Source organism: Erithacus rubecula, assembly GCF_903797595.1.
Source record: "Erithacus rubecula genome assembly, chromosome: 18".
In the NCBI taxonomy this organism is placed as follows: Eukaryota; Metazoa; Chordata; class Aves; order Passeriformes; family Muscicapidae; genus Erithacus; species Erithacus rubecula.
This window is the reverse complement of record NC_136670.1, coordinates 13,830,566-13,849,196: the sequence shown is the minus strand read 5'-3', so window position 1 is coordinate 13,849,196 and position 18,631 is coordinate 13,830,566. Positions and strand designations below refer to the sequence as shown.

Here is an 18,631-nt window from a genome sequence, read left to right as displayed (position 1 = left end):
CCTGGAGGAGGAGTGGGGAAGAAAAAAATGCTGCTAGGTTTGCTGACAGCAGAAAGGAAAGCAAAGGCAGAAACAGAACACAAAAACTCATTACTAACCCAAGTACTGGTTTCCACCTCAATAAAATAAAATTTTAAAAAATTTTAAAATTTAAAAAAAAAAAAAAACAAAACTAAAATTAAAATCTTGTAACTGTCACAATTTCAGGGTAAGAAATAACATTTTTATTACAGGAGTGCTGTTTGAATACTCCTGTTATTAATAAAGCAGCTGAGTTTCCCTGCACTGGGGTTGAGCTTTGCTCTGTGTTTGTGCAGAGCTGTTGGGATGGAGGCTGTTCCATGGAGATTAAATTCAAGCTCCCCTTGTCAGATGCTTCCTCTCTGGTGCAGCATTTGTGAACTCACACACTCTGCCCCAGATCAGCAGAAGGGCAGGGAATGCATTTCCTGTGAGCAGTGCTCTCCAAATCTCTGCCCTTGTCACCTCAGATGCCTCCATGAGCATCCTGGCATCCTGGTTTGTCTGCAGCACTCACTTACCAAGGGGAGGCAAAAGCAATTGTAGCTCACACTGCTCCCTAATATTCTGAAAATGGAGTATCCAAGTGCATGCACTGCTGGTGAAAACACCTCTGTAGGGAAATGTAACTGGGACACAATTAATGCATCAAAATTGCAGAAGGTATCAAAAATAAAGCCTGTAAGTACAGAATTTATTTTTTAAAGAAAGCAAGACTTTCTTATTATCATTTTGAAAATAAAGCTTCTCTTTTTCCCTTTTAGTTTTCTCCACCCATCAAAAATAACTCTCCAGTCTCTCATCATCTCCAGGACAAAACCAGATTACAATCTAGTGCATGTAACAATCACTCCTTTGAGCTGGCACTGACAGTGTAAATAAAGACTACTTTATGTTAAATATGAAATCAGCATAAGCCCTGAACTGTGCAATAAAAGATTAGGTCATATCAATAACAGTCAGCTTATGCTGACAGAATTTTTCTGTGCTTTATCCTTGGAGGTACTCTGTGAACTCCCAGGAGGGCTGTATGGAATATCATTCTTCAAACGTGGGAAATCTGGGACAGGAAAGCAACATCACAAAATTTCACTACACTGCATGGTGGACCTAAGTGATGGAATTTCTACACCAAAACAAATAAAGGAAAAAAAAAACCAAAAAAAGCCTCTGAAATAAACTTCCCCAGCAGCTCAGAGATCAGGAAACCCAACCTGTCTTTCAACTTCACAGAAACTGAACGTGCCACGAATAGCTCGATCAGGTCTGAATCACAGGTTGTACAGAACTTGTGACTAAAATAGCTCAGTAAGCTTCCCCTACAGAGCCTGCCTCACTGCCCACCTTTATCTGAGATCAAATTGTTTATCACATTCCTTCCTCATACGTCAGCTCCTTGTGATGAAAGCCAGCCAGTGATTAATACATTTTATTAGGTTGGTTCCAGTGACTTGAGATGAATTTGCTCTGACTCCTCAGGCTCGCTCCCACACCCACTGCCTGGCACTCCAGCCATGCTAGGAATGCACAATAGAAAACAAATTATCTGAGGCGATACCTCATAAATCTATAGCAATAAAATGAACTGCACAAGGGCTCCAAGCAGAGATCAGCTTCAGGAGGTTTTTCCTCCCTCTCTCCAGGAGAAAAGAGCCAACCCAACAGCTTTAAAGCCCCAGAGAAATCACTGTTCTCTTGCACTCAGCTCATTACACAGAGCTGTAGAAGACAGATATGGAAAGCAGAGCCCAAACTCTCTTCAATGTTATAATTACAAAGTGGCAGAATAAGAGGTTTTATCCTGGTCTTGCTCCCATAGCTGTGATCTATTCTAGTGCACCAGGATCACAGATTCTATCTGAATTTACAGGCTGAATTCTCCACTTATCCTTCTGCAGTGTAAAACCAAAAACATGCAGAGTAAAGGAGGAGACTTGAATCAGCCTAGACACCGTCTGGCAGCAAACTATACTTAACTATTAACAATATCCTCTGTGCTAATTACAGCTTGTCTTGGCTCGAGTGAGAGCTGCAATTCCTTTGCCTTTGGCGTGATGGGAGGAAGATCAACTGCACAAAAAATCAGCACCGACTTAGAAGTGATTCAGCACTGGATGCTTTTTATTTAATTACTGATTACCAGCTGAGACTTGAGAACTGGCTAGACACCCATGGCTTTTCCTCAATTGCAGGGCATTGTTTGAGCCATCCACACAAGACCTAAATGAGGAAACTTCGCACCGGGTTCTCCAGGTTTATAGATTATAGAGAGATTTGTAATTCAAAGGTCTGTTGACATAATGAGATCAATGTACGTGTTCTTGCCCATACACACGTGAGAAGTCAATTTTTTTTTTCCCAGACAGTTTACAGTCTCTTCACTCGTGGATTTTGTACTTTTGTCAGGGAAGCTTAACTGGCCTTTAAATAAAAACAATTTATCTGAGAATTAATACAATAGGGAAGCTCTGACATCACCAGACCCTGCAATCTTATTTCTGACTAAAATGAAAACAAGCTCCATGAACACCTTTATGCTCAGGATGGACACAGAGGACTCCTGAGAGGGAGACTCCAAACTTCTGGCCTGACCAAGGTTTGTTTATGTAATGTGCAAACACCAACTAACACAGGTGAGGTTTGTGCGTTACATCCGTGGGACCCTGAACCAGCGAGTCACTGGGGCTGGAAGTGAATCTTCCTCTGGGGACACTTCAGGGCATCCCAAACTCGGTGTCCGAGGGGTCTGAGCCGTGTGAGGGGTGCGGGACGGCGGCTCCACCGGGCTGAGGAAGGGCTGGGGTCAGGGATGGCTCCTCACGGCTGTGCAGGAATGGAGTGCAGCATGGAGACTCCTGAGGGCTGAGGAAAGGTTAGGGTTACGGTCAGGGTTCATTCCTCAGGGCCGTGCAGGAATGGAGTTCAGCATGGAGGCTCCTGAGGGCTGTGGGAGGGTGAGGATTAGAGTCAGGGACAGGGCTGGGGTCAGGGCTGGCTCCTCACGGCTGTGCAGGAATGGAGTGCAGCATGGAGACTCCTGAGGGCTGAGGAAAGGTTAGGGTTACGGTCAGGGCTGGCTCCTGAGGGCTGTGCAGGAATGCAGTGCAGCATGGAGGCTCCTGAGGGATGGAGGCTCCTGAGGGATGGCTGCTCCCCGGAGAGGCGCCTCAGGAGGCAGCGGGAGCCGATCCGCGCTCCAGCCCCGAGCACTGCGGGACAACGGCGGCGAGGCACAGCCCGCACCTGCGGGGATACAGGAGCCCGGAGCCCCGCAAGCTCCCGCAGCGCTCCCGCAGCGCCGCCTCCATCTTGCGGCGCGGCCGCAGGTGCGCGGCCCCGCCCGTGCGCGGCCCCGCGGAGGCGGCGCAGGCGCGGCCCCGCCCCGTGCCCGGCAGGTGCCGGAGGCGCGCGGCCCCGCCCCGGCCCGGCCGCGCTGAGGGCGGAGGCGGCGGAGCGGCCGCGGCTCCCGGGGGCTCTTGGCTGGGCCGCGCCGCTGCCCGTCCCGCAGCGCTCCGGCCGACTGAGCAGCGAGAGCAGCGGACGCAGCCCGGCATGAACCGGGCTCAGCGCGGGGCCGCGGGCAGCCGCGGCCTGGGCACCATGGAGGTGAAGAGCAAGGTGGGAGCTGCCGCCGCCTGAGGCCGCGGGCGCGGGGGGAAGGATCGGGCCGGCCCTGCGGAGCCGTGGGGCGGTGTCGCTGCGGGGACAGGGACAGGGACAGCTGCTGACTCACCTGCCCGAGGGGCCCGGCACGGCCCCGCCGGCCTGAGCGCTCCGCAGGGCCCGGGCTCGGGCGGGCCCGCGGCACCTGCCCGGCCGGCGGGGTCTGCTGGGTGCGGGGACAGAACTAAACGGTTTAAAAAACAAAACAGGTAAGTGGAGTCGGCCCGTAAGTTTCTGGACATACTAAAAGACATAGAGAGACATTCGTGTTTTGGGGATGGCGTGAGATTACTGGGCCAAAGGAGGTGTTTGGGGACATACTTGGGGAGTGGAATACGTGATCTGCAGAGGTCCCTTCCAGCCCTGACAGTTCTGTGATAATCCACAAGCATCAAAACCCGCTCTTTGTCCGAATTGCAGTGTGTGCGTTTGTTAGTAACTGTTTCTGTAGTTACCATTTTTTCCCTTCATGATGATGTCTTTCTGTAGCTTTGTGTGGGGTAGAGCCTAGGCTTACACTAGAGGTGAGCCTGGCTGTTTTATCCGGCGGTGGAGTTTGCCTTCTTTAGAGCCCCGAGAGACTTTTACCCTGGCGGTGTTTCAGGAGTGTGAACCTGCGTGTTCCTGCCGAGATCACCCGTGTCAGGTGCTCACGCCTTTGCCCAGCTCTCTAAATTCTCCCGTGCGTGCATCCATGTTCCTATTTTTATTTTTTATTTGCTTGTATGGCAAAATTTTTCTGACAAAGCTTTGATATTCTGAGAGAAATTAGATTTTTTTTTTGTTCTGCTTTATATTTGTAATAATTTCCAGTTGTAAAACTGCTGGATGTACAGCATGGAGTCTCGGTGTTAAATACCCTTTTTCATCTCCTAGGCAGATTGTAATGAATCCACATGGGAATGTGTTTTCCATTGGTGGACACGAGGATCTCTTGGGTTGGTTTTTGAAGTGGGGAGCAGCCTGTGTTCTGTCCCCTCCTTTGCTGCTGGTGAGGGGGAGCACTCAGGACCTGAGTTCTGGGTGTTCAGGAATAACACATCACAGTGCTGGAACTTCTGGGGAGTGTGTGGTTGGTCTCTACAGCTTGAGTGAGGATGATTTCTTTAAAGTGTTCATTTTTCATGTGGCCTAAACCAGCAAGCACAGGAATATCTGGTTTTTGGATATCTGGGTAGCTGTTGTTTCACTTACCAGTTAGTACTGTGATGGTGAAGTCTTATTTATGCTCTTATAAGGCTGAAAATTATCAGTATGATGTGCTTACAAACCCAAATCACTTGTTTCTGCAGCCAAAAACTCTAGATTCACTGTTTCCCCACTGTGTGTTTTCCTTGATTTAAAATATTCTAGGGAGTCAACCATGTGATGTGTTCCTGGTGTTTGTACAGAGCAATCCTAATGAATAAGGATTGTCCCTCAAGTGCATATTACAGAGCAGGATTCAAGGCATTCCTAGAACTACTTGCTGCTAATGCATTATTTAATAGCACCTCAATTTAATATCTCAGAGGAGTCACCTTCCTTCTATGAAAATGAGCAATTCTGAGGAGAAAGAAGAAAGGCCTGTGTGGGACGTGGAGGGAGCCATTCTTGTGGAGTGGCCTGGCCTTTGAAGGCTCAGTGATGTACAGCTCTTTATTTAGATATTCCAGATCAATAATTGTGCCTCAGCTGACGAGGCTGGGCCAGCACAGCCCAACTGTGGTTGCAGTTATATGAGCACAATCCTTTTGTTAGTTTAGTTTATTCAGTTTGGGTAACTGCTCTGAGCTTGCCCTGGTGATTCCCCATGCTACTTGAATTCCAGTCTGCCCATTTTCTTGTCATGGGGAATAAAACTCCATACCCCAGACTAGAGTTTCTAATAATGGAATAAGCTTCTAGTTCTCTCTATGTTCAAATTTCCCCTCTTTCTCCTGACTTGGAATAATTTTTTTTCTGAGTAAAATCTTAGTAACTGGTAAGCCAGAGAAGGTCAGTGCAGCTCACGTCCTCTCAGACTTGCATGGAGCAGCTCTGTGCTGTGTTTCAGAGGATTTCAAAATGTGATCCATAAATGAGTGTTAAGTGAGCATCCCCTGTGCCTTCCTGGTGTGCTGCCATGGCTCCCCTGCCTCTCCCAGGGGAGTTCCAGGGAGCAGCACGGGCTCAGAAGAGCTCAGGTGGCAAGGAGCCTTCTCTGCTTGAGTTACTCCTGCAGTGTCTCATCTCCTCTAGAACGTGGAGTGCAGCTCTGCCATGGGATGGGGGGCAGCATCGGGAGGGAATTGCAGACATTTCAGGGGTTCACATAATGGAATTGCACAGTTGGAATTGTCTTTTACCTGCTCTCTAATAGTACTGAGCAAACTGTGGTAGGAAATGCGAGTGGGTTATTGAGTCTCTTGGTATTTGCACCAAGTATATATGAAATAACAGGGGGAAAAGAAAAAATCACACGTTTGAAAATCTGGCCCTTTGCTTGTTGTGGTGACATTCAACATTCATCCAACCTGAGGGTGAGGTTGTTGGCTTTTAAAACTTTTATTACTGAATTATGTTTAAACTGTGTAATCCTTGAAAGCCAAACAATTTCTATTGCTGCGGTGCGTGGTGGGGAAGGATGTGAGGCAGGATGAAGTCCTGCTGTGATGTCATCATTGAGCTGTGCTGCCTCTGACGTGTGGGAGTTCTCCTGTGGGCTGGGCTTTTGTTTGTAAGCAGCTATGAATCATCCTTTCTGCCTTATTAGTTAATAGCGGGGTAATTGCAGGTGTTTTAGAGCAGGAATGTTCCCAGATAGTTCCTTTCTTTGGAGCCTTTGGAGGAAGGTGGGGTGTTGAAGGTGTAGCTTGTTTTAAGTTAGCATTTTGTTAATGTGCTAACAACGGGGTCCTTGTCTCCTGCTTTTCAGTCCTTTGTGTGTGAGAGCTCCAAGGCTTTTATTCTGCAGAAGTTTGCAATCAGGTGTGAGGTAAGGTGCCACCTCCACACCTCCTGTGTAACACACACCAAATATTCGATACTGAGGCTCCAGCTTGCACTCAGAGCATTTTGTTCCACGTGTCCTTCTGCTCTGCTTAAAACTAAACTTGCTGAAGAAATTGTTTAAAGTCTTTATTTTCACTGTAGTTCAGCAGTAGAATTCACACGCACAAAAAAAGCAGCCAACTGAGGTTTTTTTAATTACTGGCTTATTATCCTTTTGACTCATATGCAGTCTGTTCTGGTTTTTGTAACCTGGCTGCTGCTATCTCTGAATTCCTTTTGACATCTCTGGTATGTTGTGTATGTGCCTGCTATGGAGGATTTGGAGTAATTTTTATCCAGTATTCTGTTTGCTTTGGGTCATGCCCTTTTTAGGCAGAACACCAACACTTTACTAGCTACGTGTGGTAAAAATCACAGTTTGTCTCGTCTACATCTAATGCTCATCCTTTTCTTGGCACTGGGTTGAGTCTCCTGCCTGCCCCCACTGCCTTAAGAAGCAACATGTTTTAATAAGTGTTTGCTTTGGAGATGATTTAGGAGTCTGAGCTTGAGTGGATTTGTGAGTTTTTGTTGAATGGTTTTGTTGACTACAAGCAAACCCTACCCTTGAAAGAAGTGTCAGTGACTAACTTTTTTGTGTTTTCTGAACCTTGCCAGATTCAGAAAATCCACATTCTATACCCTGGATAGAGCCCTGATTTAAGAGAGTGTTGCAGTCAAGATTTGAGCCTTGCTCATGCAGGCGAATGTTGTGATGTAGGAGGTGGTGTGTAGGTTGTGATCTAGGAGGTGGTGGCTGTTTTTCTATATTTTTTTCTATATTCTATATTTCTCTCTAGGTAGGAGCAGAGTGGCTGAGGGCAGCTCCCCAGAGCTGGGCTGTACTGAAAAGCAGCAGCAGCAGCTCTTTGTGGTCTTCCCATGCCAGTGGCATTTCCACATCCTGCCCAGACAGGGGTGTGAGGGCGGCTCAGCCTTGCCTGGGTGAGCCCCAGTTGTGCAACAGACTCTCCACACTGTTCTCAAGGGCACTGCTGGTTCTTGGAACCAAATTCCAGGTGGTCACATACCAGAGGATGTTAATCACTGTGCTGTTGGAGCCACCTCAGCAGTGCTGCCTCCATCTGTCCCTTGCCCAGTGGGGTTGTTTCATGAGCCTGGGACAATCTGCAGGAGTCCCTGCACAGTTTGGGTTTGTCACCTTAGTGCTGCTGAGCTCCTGTGAAATGGAACCATCAAACAGCCTTGGCATGCTCAGAGGTACACCTTTACCAGGTACAAAACTAGTTAGAACTTGGGGGGGGGAGAAAACCAACTTTTAACTGACTGTTTTATACCACATCAAAATTGCTTGTTGTAATTTTTGAAGCGCTTTTAATTCCGTAACATTTCTGGTTTAAAATAAAATAATTCTGTGGTTTCCATGTTCATGATGTAAGATTTGTTCTGTTGTAGTTTGGGGCAGAATTTCGACGATTTTCTCTGGAGAGATCCAAGCCTGGCAAGTTTGAGGAGTTCTATGGGTTACTGCAGCACGTGCACAAGATCCCCAATGTTGATGTGCTGGTGGGATACACAGACATCCACGGGGACCTGCTGCCCATCAATAATGATGACAATTATCACAAAGCAGTTTCTACAGCCAATCCTCTGCTCAGGATTTTCATTCAGAGAAAAGGTAAGAGCACTTGAAGAATGTGAACCATCTGTTTGTCCAGTGTGATGTATGGAAGAAAAAACCCTTCAATCCTATTTCACTATGTCAAACTCTGTAGTAATTAGGGGGCATGAAAGGTATTCACAACTTGTCTCTTGCAAGGGCTTCCTCTGGCAACCTATTTATACTTTGTGATTTTTTGCTGATAATTAGTTGAGCTAAAGTCAAGTTAAATCTCTAGCAAATGCTTCTTCCTAGTTTTATGTAAGCAAATCAAAATAAATTTTTAACCTCTAAGGTTTTCTACTGTGTGTGTTGCATATTTTTCACTTAAAATTCTAATCTTGATCAGGCAAGAAGAGAAACCATTACAGGATGGAAAGTAATATTAAAAATGTTATTGCATGAAGTATTAAATGCAATATTAAAGTATAAATTCAGAACTGACTTTGTAATATGCTACTCTTATCACACTTTCATAATAAAACATTCTGAAGTTTTCAGTTGAAAGCTTATTTCAGTGAGCAAACCTCAGGAGTGAGGGCTGCTTGCTTTGTTGGTTTGCCTTTAAAAGTAGTTTGTCTGCTCTGGTTGTGTGTTCCTATTGTCTGCTTTTGTTTATGAAGGGAAAAAAAATCCAATTAGAAGTTTGTATTTGTTCTTGTGGTGTTGTTCCTGGTTGTTGCTTAGGCAGGCATCTTTTCCTTTGAAAATACTTGGGCATCAGAGCCTTTTATCCACTCCCACTCCAAAAATGAGCCAGCTCCACAAGAGGCTGACACAAGCCCCATGTTCATAAGCAGTGTGGCTGCTTGGCAGGGGCTGAGTGCTGGCACACATTTGTTTTGTTGGTGGTGATGCCTGTGTTCCCAGTGCTGCAATGCCACAGCCATGAACCATTTGCTGTAGCAGAACCTGGAGGGACACAAGGCCTGTGATTTCATCTAATCTCCTACAGTAGCCATATGACAGGAAGGGATAAGCCACTTTGTCAGACTGGGATTATTGAGTTTATATTTTAACACCATATGTTTTTAGATTGTTCCTGGTGTGACAGGTCTGATGTTGCCTGTTCCAGTGTTACATTTGTAAGGCTTTCTTTTCCTACCATCATTTCCCTTGGTTTGATCCAGGTGCATTATTTGTTCCTCCTCTGCTGCCAGGAGTTGATGTAATGCACAAAAGTAGAAGATTAATCCATTTTAGTTATCAGTACAAGAATGGATGAGCAGGAAAAGCTGTGTAGAAAGTACCAGGTGTCAGTGCCTTCCCTGGGACACAAGAAGGAGTTTGAGGCAATGAAGAGCCCAGGCTGGCACCACAGTCCTCTCTGCACTTTGTTGGGAATTAGTTATGATCACACTGATCTCATCTGATAAAATTGGGGCTTTGCCTTCACTGCCTTCTTTCTGTATAGAGTAGATGTTTGTTTCATGGAAAATACAGAAATAACTTCTCTGTTTTATTTGTGATGATTTGCCTGTAAGGCAAGAATGGTGGAGTTAGGGATGGTTCATATTTTGTGCAGTGTGATTTGTTTAAGTGTGCTTAATTCCTGGATTGATTGCAGAAACCTTCCTGCCTCTGGAATGAAAAGAAATGTCTGAGCAAATACCTGCTGTTGATGGGGCTGCTTTGGAACTATAAGTGACACAAGTTACTTTTCCACCTGCAAGGCAGCTTGTGGCTTTCATGCATTCCTTTAAATCAGCTGAAAAGTTTTGGTGGGTTTTGTAATGGAACTTTGACTTCTTTTATATTTCCAGCAGCAGTAGTTGGGAATTGAAGATATTTGACAAAAAGCCACTGAGGGGAAGAGGGAAAGTGTTTGATGCCTTATAATATATGAAATTTTTATCATTCTGTCTTAACTATTTAGAAAGTTACATGCAATTTGTGCAAAGCCAATCTGAGGTATGAGCAGGCTGCAGTGAAATCTAATGTAAATAGTGTTAACTTCTTAGTGTACTGCATCCAAGGAACACCTTGAGGGGTTGAAATGGGAGCTGCAAGGTGCTTTTGCTTTTATTAATAAGCAGTGGTTGTGATAATGGAACTCCAGAATATGGGAAATGTTATGCCAGGGTAAGAATTCTTTTCTGTCCTGTTTGAGTTTGGTTCCTCATTTCTGAAAGCTCTGTCACATTGGTTGATGTAGTAAAAAACCCAGAGATTCTGTAATAAATCACATCATTCACCTTAGACTCCTCCAATTGTATTTCACCAAATTCCTTTAAAATACTTTATAAACTGCTCCAGTGCTAAATGTAAACTGGGCCTTGATGTTGCCCAAGTCAGGATTGGCTGTCAGCTTGCAGAAAACATTCCTTGCTGGAATTTCATTCTGCAGTTTAACAGATTAACAGGTACTGTTGACATCTGGTATTTAAAGGTTAAACTGATGTATTGTGATTAAATCCAGATGTATGGGAGTCACTCTGTCTGTGAGAAAAACCTTTCTGAAGAGAAGATGGAGGGGAGCAATCTGCACAGGCTGCAGGGCAGCTTGATGTGGGCAACTTTGCATTGTAAATATGAGAACAGGAGAGATAACAGAAGATACATTTCATTCTAATATCCCTAACAGTCCCTTGCAGGAATCTAAATTACAGTATCCAACTGCTGCAAGTTCTGCAGGGATGTGGCTGTATTTAGTGAGAAGTGGGTTCTCTGATTAATCCACTTGTGTCTCTTGAGAGATTTTGTCACTGAGAACCTTTGCTTTGGTGAGAAGTAAGAGCAGTTGGCTTTAAAAGCAGCTCTTTGTGGACTACCCTAGCTAGAAGCACAGGTTGCTTTCCTAAAACCATATTTTGTTATATTCTGTGATTAAATAAGAGGAGATTTGTTGGGTTGTATTTAAAAAATGCTAAATTACATCTCTGTTAAAATACACTAACAACTTTGAGGGCTATGAAATCGAATTCTCAAGAGGTAATTCTACATTGATTTGCAAATGGTTCAGGAAAATATTTTTTAAATCTGTCTTCAATACCGTTAAATTGCAACCAGATCTGACATTTGTGGGCTTTTGTTTCCAATTTCATGTAATAATTCTGTACAGATTGGTGCCACCTTGAGCTTGAAGCTGCTGGGGGCAGAAATCCTGCAGCGAGTGCTGTTCTCCTTCCCACTGGCTGCAGTTAACACCTTGTCCTTTGGCTTCAGGCCAAAATATTTTTCACCGGGGTTTTAAACTGATTAGTGAGGTGCCAGAACAAAGATGCCTTTGTAGTGCAGAGTATTGCTTTAGAATCTTGTTCAGCAGTGGAACAGAGGTTACCCAGAGTGTGCTGCTCCCTGGAGATTGGGGGAGATGAGCTTATCAACCTTTCACTGGTTTTTTCCTCACAAATTCTCTAACCTTAACTGTCTGTCTGATTCCTGCTAGTTCTGAATTATCAAACTGTTAAGAGCAGTTATAATTAAAAAAAAACACCTTACCCTCCGGTGTGTCAGAGTTTTTTAAATGTTTTGACATCTGGCTTGCAGTTTTGGGATGGTTTTATTTCAGCCATGTGTTCTGTAACTCAAGAAAGTTACTAAAAAGAAAAGCACCTGCTCAATTTAAGATTTCTGATTGTATATTTGTCTTCTGAGAGAGACTTCTAAAGTTCCTCTCTTTTCCAATAAATGTTTTTCTGCTCTTAGTTTTTGTTTAAAAAAAACCTTTTTAATCTGTTATTTCACATACAGACATTTCCATAGTATTTCTTTCAAAGCCAGTCCTGTTGGAGCTGATTTTCATTTTTCTCTGCTAACTGGAAAAATTGATTTGAACAGAAGTTAGCAACTGATAGTTGTGGAAGGCAGGCTGGGAGGTGGTTTCTGTGAAGGAAGTTGGGAACAGTTCTAAATCTAACTTGAGTAAAGAGCACAAACTGCCTTTGATCATTTACAGGAAATGATAGATGTACTTGGATGTAATAAATACGTGTTTGTATATCCAGTTTGTGCCAGACTTCCTGCAGGGTGTGTGATTTGCCATGAAGGTGAAGAAACCTTGGAGGGATCATTGGATGCTTTGCATGTTTGATCTGACAGAATGGGTAAAACACCAGAGTCTGGCTGATTCTCTGGATTGTGCACTTTGAATTTAGGGAGAAAACCCCACCAATTGAATTCCTTTTAATGTTGCAATGTGGGAGAGAAAATCAGTCCTGGCAGAGCTTTGTGCTGTTCTCTGGTGTCCTTTCCTGCAGCAGCAGAGCAGGGGCCTGGCTGGCAGCAGCCTGTGTCACCTGAGCAGGAATGAGTGCAAGTGTTACCTTGTACTTAAAGCCAGACCTGTCTAGGATCTGATTTCACATTTGTTCTTTCCAGGTTGTTTTGTAAACAATTGTAGTTCTAAATAAAAAAAAGAGACGTTATTGCACCTCATTGAATTGCAAAAATCCTTTCAATGAAACACCAGATGTCTAACTGGAAACTGGTTGGATGGGTTGTCAGGAGAGATAAGGGCAAAACTTCTCTCACTTTTTTCTTTGATCATAAATTTTTAGCAAACATGAAAAGAATTGCTCCATGTTGTCTGAAAAGTCAGCATGTTTGTCAGCAGTGGAGTGCAGGGTTTAACCAGGTGATCTTAGGCATCCCAAAGGGCCTTCCAAGAGAAAATGAGTTTGCATTTTTGTAGGTGTTTCACTGCAGACACAGGTCACCTGTTAAAATGCTTTGGTTGGGGAGGTTAAATTGGTTTTTTAATGCACCAACCTTCAACACAGTGACCTAACACTGTTGGACATGTGAAGATCAGTTTTTAGGCTGTTTTAAAAGCCTTTGTGCTTGATGTTAAGACCTAATGTTACATTAATTAAACCTTCAATTATGATGTAACTGAGATTGCTACAAGAAGTGACATCAGGCTGTAGTAGGGCTGTGCCAATCAGGTATCTTCAGAAATAACTCCTGATTGTGTGAATTAAATTGTTGAACAACTTTAGCTGTAAACATCAGTGCAGAAGATGCTCTGTGTTTAGCAAACAGCTAAGCAAGAGCTTTGCCTTCTTTATGGTGTAATTATTTTTTTTAATCAAAGGACATAAAAAAGAAATGTAAATGAGGCCATCATCAGGACACATTTCTCTAAAACACGTTGATGAACTATTGTGTACACACATGCCAGGAGCTGACAATAAATCCCTTTGAGGTTTTTTTTTTTGTGGGCTAATTTAAATTTGCTTCTTTTCCTCTTGTCCTTTATCTTTTGGAGTAGCAGGTCCAAGGCTGCCTTCCTGCTGTTGTTGTTTCCCAGCCCTGGAGGCTGGCAAGGGAGGAGTTGGTGTTGCAGACTGCAGTAGTGCTTGCCTGTTGCTCCAGGAATATTTTCTCTGTTGTATTTTGCTTAAAGCATCTGAGGATTCATGTCTGTATCTGAGCCTCAGGAACAAGTGCACTCATTGATTTCCTCAGCAGCTGGCAGCTGTCCTGAAATGCCACCATTGCCAGCCAGCCCAGAGCTCAGACTGAAATGTGTGGCCATTCTTCCACTTCCTTGGCTGTACCAATGGCCTCTGGATGGGATAAAACAAAGAGATCCCAACTTCCCTGGGTGCTGGGCTTAGTGCAGCCCAGGTCTGAGTGATTACTGGGGCTTTCCCTGCACAACAAAGATGTGTGCAGTGGGCACAAGTGTAAATCTGAGGAAGAGCAGATCTCAATGTATTTGGGCTCATTCTTTTTGGTGAGTTATTGCATATTAAAGAGGAAAGTGGAACCTTTGGTAAATAAGCATTTCAGAAATCAGTACTGCTTTCACAGAACACGTTTTCCTGTCCCTTACAAGTAGCTGTAGGACTAATATGTTTTCTTTTGGGGTTTTTCTAAGCTCTAAGCCATTTGCCTATTCCTGCATCAGGTTGTGGCAGTTACAGCATTGCTTGCATGAACAGTTTTGCTTGAAGTATTTGTGTGCAAGGTCTCTTTGTTTCTGCTCCACAGCCATTTTACCTACATGGGGTGGGGGCAGGGAAGAGTGCAGAATGGAATAAGCTTTCTGGAGTTTGAATCCAGGTCACTTGGCTGGCTCCCAGTAACTAGGCAATAATAGGCACACTGGCTGCTTTCCCTTTTTCATTCTTTCTTTTCCAATGATCTGAAACCTGAGGAGAGAAAACTAGCAAGTGGAATTACTCTGAATAAAATTAAAATGTTTCTAGGAATGCACTCACTCTTTCCATTCTACCCTTTCTCAGGCAGCTGTAGCTCTGTGTCTGCTGCTGCTAACTTGCTTTTTGCATTCTTTTCTTTCAGTAGAAGAAAACCAAAAGTATTCCAAACTTTGAATCTCCTAAGGTGAAAGCTTTTGCTTGATGAGTGGAGAGGGTGTTTCTGTGGCAGTGTAGTTTGACTCTCCTAAGGTGAAAGCTTTGTTTGACAAGTGGAGAAGGTGTTTCTGTGGCAGTGTAGTTTGACTCTCCTAAGGTGAAAGCTTTGTTTGACAAGTGGAGAGGGTGTTTCTGTGGCAGTGTAGTTTGACTCTCCTAAGGTGAAAGCTTTGTTTGACAAGTGGAGAGGGTGTTTCTGTGGCAGTGTAGTTTGACTCTCCTAAGGTGAAAGCTTCTGTTTCACAAGTGGAGAGGGTTTTTCTGTGGCAGTGTAGTTTGAATCTCCTAAGGTGAAAGCTTTGTTTGACAAGTGGAGAGGGTGTTTCTGTGGCAGTGTAGTTTGAATCTCCTAAGGTGAAAGCTTTGTTTGACAGGTGGAGAAGGTGTTTCTGTGGCAGTGTAGTTTGAATCTCCTAAGGTGAAAGCTTTGTTTGACAAGTGGAGAGAGGGTTTTTCTGTGGCAGTGTAGTTTGAATCTCCTAAGGTGAAAGCTTTGTTTCACAAGTGGAGAGAGGGTTTTTCTGTGGCAGTGTAGTTTGAATCTCCTAAGGTGAAAGCTTTGTTTGACAGGTGGAGAGGGTGTTTCTGTGGGAGGTTTGTAGCTGAGCTGCCATGGCAGGGCGTGCCCCGTGCCTGCTCTGACCCTGTGCTGTGTCTTGCAGAAGATGCAGACTACAGTGCCTTCGGGACGGACACCGTGAGCAGGAAGAAGAACGTGCTGTCCAACGTGCTGCGCCCAGACAACCACAGGAAGAAGGCTCACGTTGTCATCAGCATGCCCCAGGACTTCAGGCCCGTGTCGTCCATCATCGACGTGGACATCCTGCCCGAGAGCCACCGGCGCGTGCGGCTCTACAAGTACGGCACCGACAAACCGCTGGGCTTCTACATCCGCGACGGCTCCAGCGTCAGGGTCACCCCCCACGGCCTGGAGAAGGTGCCTGGCATCTTCATCTCCAGGCTGGTGCCCGGGGGGCTGGCCCAGAGCACGGGGCTGCTGGCTGTCAACGACGAGGTGCTGGAGGTGAACGGCATCGAGGTGTCGGGGAAGAGCCTGGATCAGGTTACGGACATGATGATCGCCAACAGCCGCAACCTGATCGTCACCGTCAGACCCGCCAACCAGAGGAACAACGTGGTGAGGAACAGTCGGACTTCGGGCAGCTCCGGCCAGTCCACCGAGTCCAGCCTGCCCAGCAGCACCCCCAACGTCCTGGGCCAGCTGCAGGGAGAGGAGGAGAGTGACGAGGAGGACATTGTCATTGAAGACAGTGGTGAGCCACAGCAGATCCCAAAAGCTGCGCCCGCCAGCGAAAGCGTAGAATCCTTGTCGCAAATTGAACTCCTCCACGAGTCCACCCAAAATGGGTTCCTTCCTTCCACTGAGAACTTGAGTCGCTCAGCAGGCAGCATTAGCATGGAGTGTGAAGTGGCAGAGCAGGGCCGAAAGTCCTTAGAAGAAGATGGAACTATAATAACACTATGAAATGACATTGGTGTACTTCAGATAAGGATGCCATACATGTTTGAATTTGGCTTAATATGTAACACATTTTATACCTCTCCATCTACCAAGCACTGCAGTTAGATTAAAAGGAAGGAAAAAAGTAAATACAAGAAATTCAAAATCACGTAAGTTGACTAACTTCATTAATTCTGCACTTCAATGTAAATAATTCACAAAGCTGGATGATAATTGATAAATAGCTGAAATTGAATGAGGAAGATTTAAATTGAGAATGAAGGATAGCTAAGAGATGGCTGTGAGCTTTCTTCTAAAGGTACTTGATTTTTATTATTTTTTTAATGCCGTATCCTACTGGTTCTGTGGAAGTGAACCTCCTCACGTGTGGGGCTGCCTGTCTCATGGACTGTGCTTTTCCTGTGCTCCTCTGAAGTGCTGCTCTCGTGTGATGGAGCTGCTCCAGCCCCCTCACTGCTGCCCTGGCAGAGCTGTGCGTGGGCTCTGGGCAAGGGGAAACTGGGAGGGAGGCAGGGCTGGGCTGGGAAGAGCTGGGGGTGGTGACAGGGGACAGCAGGGCCCTGTGGCAGCACCTGCACTGAGGGCACTGCTCTTCCTGAGTGAATGTGCAACCACAGCCTCCTTAGTCAGGCACCATTACTGCTTTTAATGACTCTGGTTTTGAAATTCAAATGTGAAAGTTTTAACACTAATGCATCAAAGACCTGTTCTCATTCTAGCTTGCCATATTTAAGAATATCATTGGATTAAGTTACTAATCCCAGTAAATTGCAAACAAATCAAGTGCAAACTTAATGCTATGGAAATAGCATGAGGTAATCTCTGTTACAATTGTAGTCGTAGTAGAAATTGTAAAGATTTCTACTAGCAAAGGTTTGTTGGAATGAGTCTGGATTATATAAACTTTTATATGACTTCCTTCAAACCTGAACGAGTTAGAACAGTCTAAGTTAAATCCCTGGATTAAAGAGTTTTAAATCAGAAGGAGGCTTTGCCAGGCCTAGTTTGAGCCATGTGATAGTGACTGATTCATTCCTAGGAGCTGCTCTGTAAATGCAGGTGCCTGTGTGCCCCTGGCTGGGTGCTGTGGCTATTACAGGGTTGTTCTGTGGGAAAACTCTGCTGACAAGTCCTGATGCTGCCAGAGCAAAGGTGTGTGTGTGTGTAACCACTGCACTCACTGGGACAGCTGCAGGGGAGGCTTCTAGCATTGTTTTTATCCTTCCCCTTTTTCTATCTCTTCCTTTACCCCTTTGGCCCTTGGTTCCCAACCTGACCCTCCTCTGGGAGCAGAAGTTGTGGCAGGAGGATGAGCTGGGACTGGCAGGACTGGGGAGAAGGATTCCCCAGGGGTTGTGGCCTCTGTCAGAGCACTGGGGTGCTGCCAGCTGTGTCCCTGAGCAGAGCCAGGTGTTTGGGAGTGTTCCACCCTCTGGGAAGCTGTGATGAGTGGGAAGGGAGACTGACCCCTTTCTTTTTTTCCCCTCAGTCTATTTGAGGAAAATCTACCTCTGGTAACTTTACTAACAAGAGACCAACTGTAAGTTTAATGTTAGGGCATCTGTAAAAGTCCTCACAGACTATCAGAGGCTAAACCTGTGTTTGTTTCAGGTTTTTGTGATGATGCAAACACTGCTGCAGAAACAAATCCCTGCTGTTTGATGTTACAAAGTGCACATTTGAATTAGTGTCTGATGAGCAGTAGTTTCCTCAAGCCTCCAATGCCCCTGGAGTGCAGGATGCCAAGAGAGGCACTCATCCCCTTTAGGGTTAATGGAGGATAGGCACAGCAGGCAGTGGTACTCTGCAAATGCAGGTGAGGGGCTCTTTTCTCACACTTATTTATGGTTTCTTTGTGTGTGTGTGTGTGGAGAGCCCTGGAATCTTTTACAAGAGCAACATCTTTCAAGTGTTTCACTTGTTTTGCTAATAATTATTCAAAATGAAGTAACTACATCCACTCAGTGCAAAATGAGCAAAAGAAATGTTCATTCTGCACCATGGAGACTTTACCTGTACATGTTTTCTCTCAGAGCTGCTCTACACTTCCTTTCTTTATGGAAGATTGTTTACTTTGAAAATATCTTTTTTTTTTATTTTCCTTTGTCAAAAGACTTTCCTTCCTGTATGAAATCACCAGTGGAGGGTGAGAATCATTATTCTGCTAGTTTGCACTTCTGTGCCTTTGGTTTACTTGAATGTATTGTGAATAATCAAAGGAATAAAGGCACTTGGATGGGAAGAGAAGAGAGGTGCAGAGGTCCAGAGAAGGGGCTGCTGAGGTGCAGGATGTTGCAGCTGTGTCCATGTGGGAGGGTGGGGTGGCTGCTGAGCTGAGCTGAGCTGCCAGCCTGGGCACTTGGAGCTCTGTTCATGCCACTGTTAAGGATTGGAGAAACTGAGCTGCCTCCTACTCCAAACTGCATCAGACTTCATCTCTGGGACCTGTCCTGCAAACTGAGGGATCTGAACCTGACATCATGGTCTTTTGGACATAGATCATGTCAC

General features: G+C 45.1%; 1 protein-coding gene and 1 long non-coding RNA gene across 2 annotated transcripts in view; both read left to right on the top strand.

The window, feature by feature from the left end:
• LOC306809855 overlaps nucleotides 1-18,631 on the top strand; it is a 639,653-nt gene that overhangs the window by 123,040 nt on the left and 497,982 nt on the right. The window contains exon 2 of the long non-coding RNA XR_013776315.1: nucleotides 16,670-17,475. This is a non-coding gene — a long non-coding RNA (uncharacterized lncRNA). The remainder of the gene's footprint in view (nucleotides 1-16,669; nucleotides 17,476-18,631) is intronic.
• Nucleotides 3,408-16,913, top strand: PARD6B (par-6 family cell polarity regulator beta). The gene is made up of 3 exons (XM_079321754.1): nucleotides 3,408-3,639; nucleotides 8,113-8,335; nucleotides 15,303-16,913. Exons 1-3 carry the CDS (start codon nucleotides 3,574-3,576, stop codon nucleotides 16,124-16,126), a joined length of 1,113 nt encoding a protein of 370 aa, XP_079177880.1. The 5' UTR covers nucleotides 3,408-3,573; the 3' UTR covers nucleotides 16,127-16,913.

Coding starts and splice junctions, on each gene's coding strand:
- PARD6B (XM_079321754.1), top strand. CDS start 3,574: ATGAACCGGGCTCAGCGCGGGGCCGCGGGCAGCCGCGGCCTGGGCACC. Junction 3,640..8,112: donor CCATGGAGGTGAAGAGCAAG/GTGGGAGCTGCC, acceptor GTTCTGTTGTAG/TTTGGGGCAGAATTTCGACG. Junction 8,336..15,302: donor GATTTTCATTCAGAGAAAAG/GTAAGAGCACTT, acceptor TGTGTCTTGCAG/AAGATGCAGACTACAGTGCC.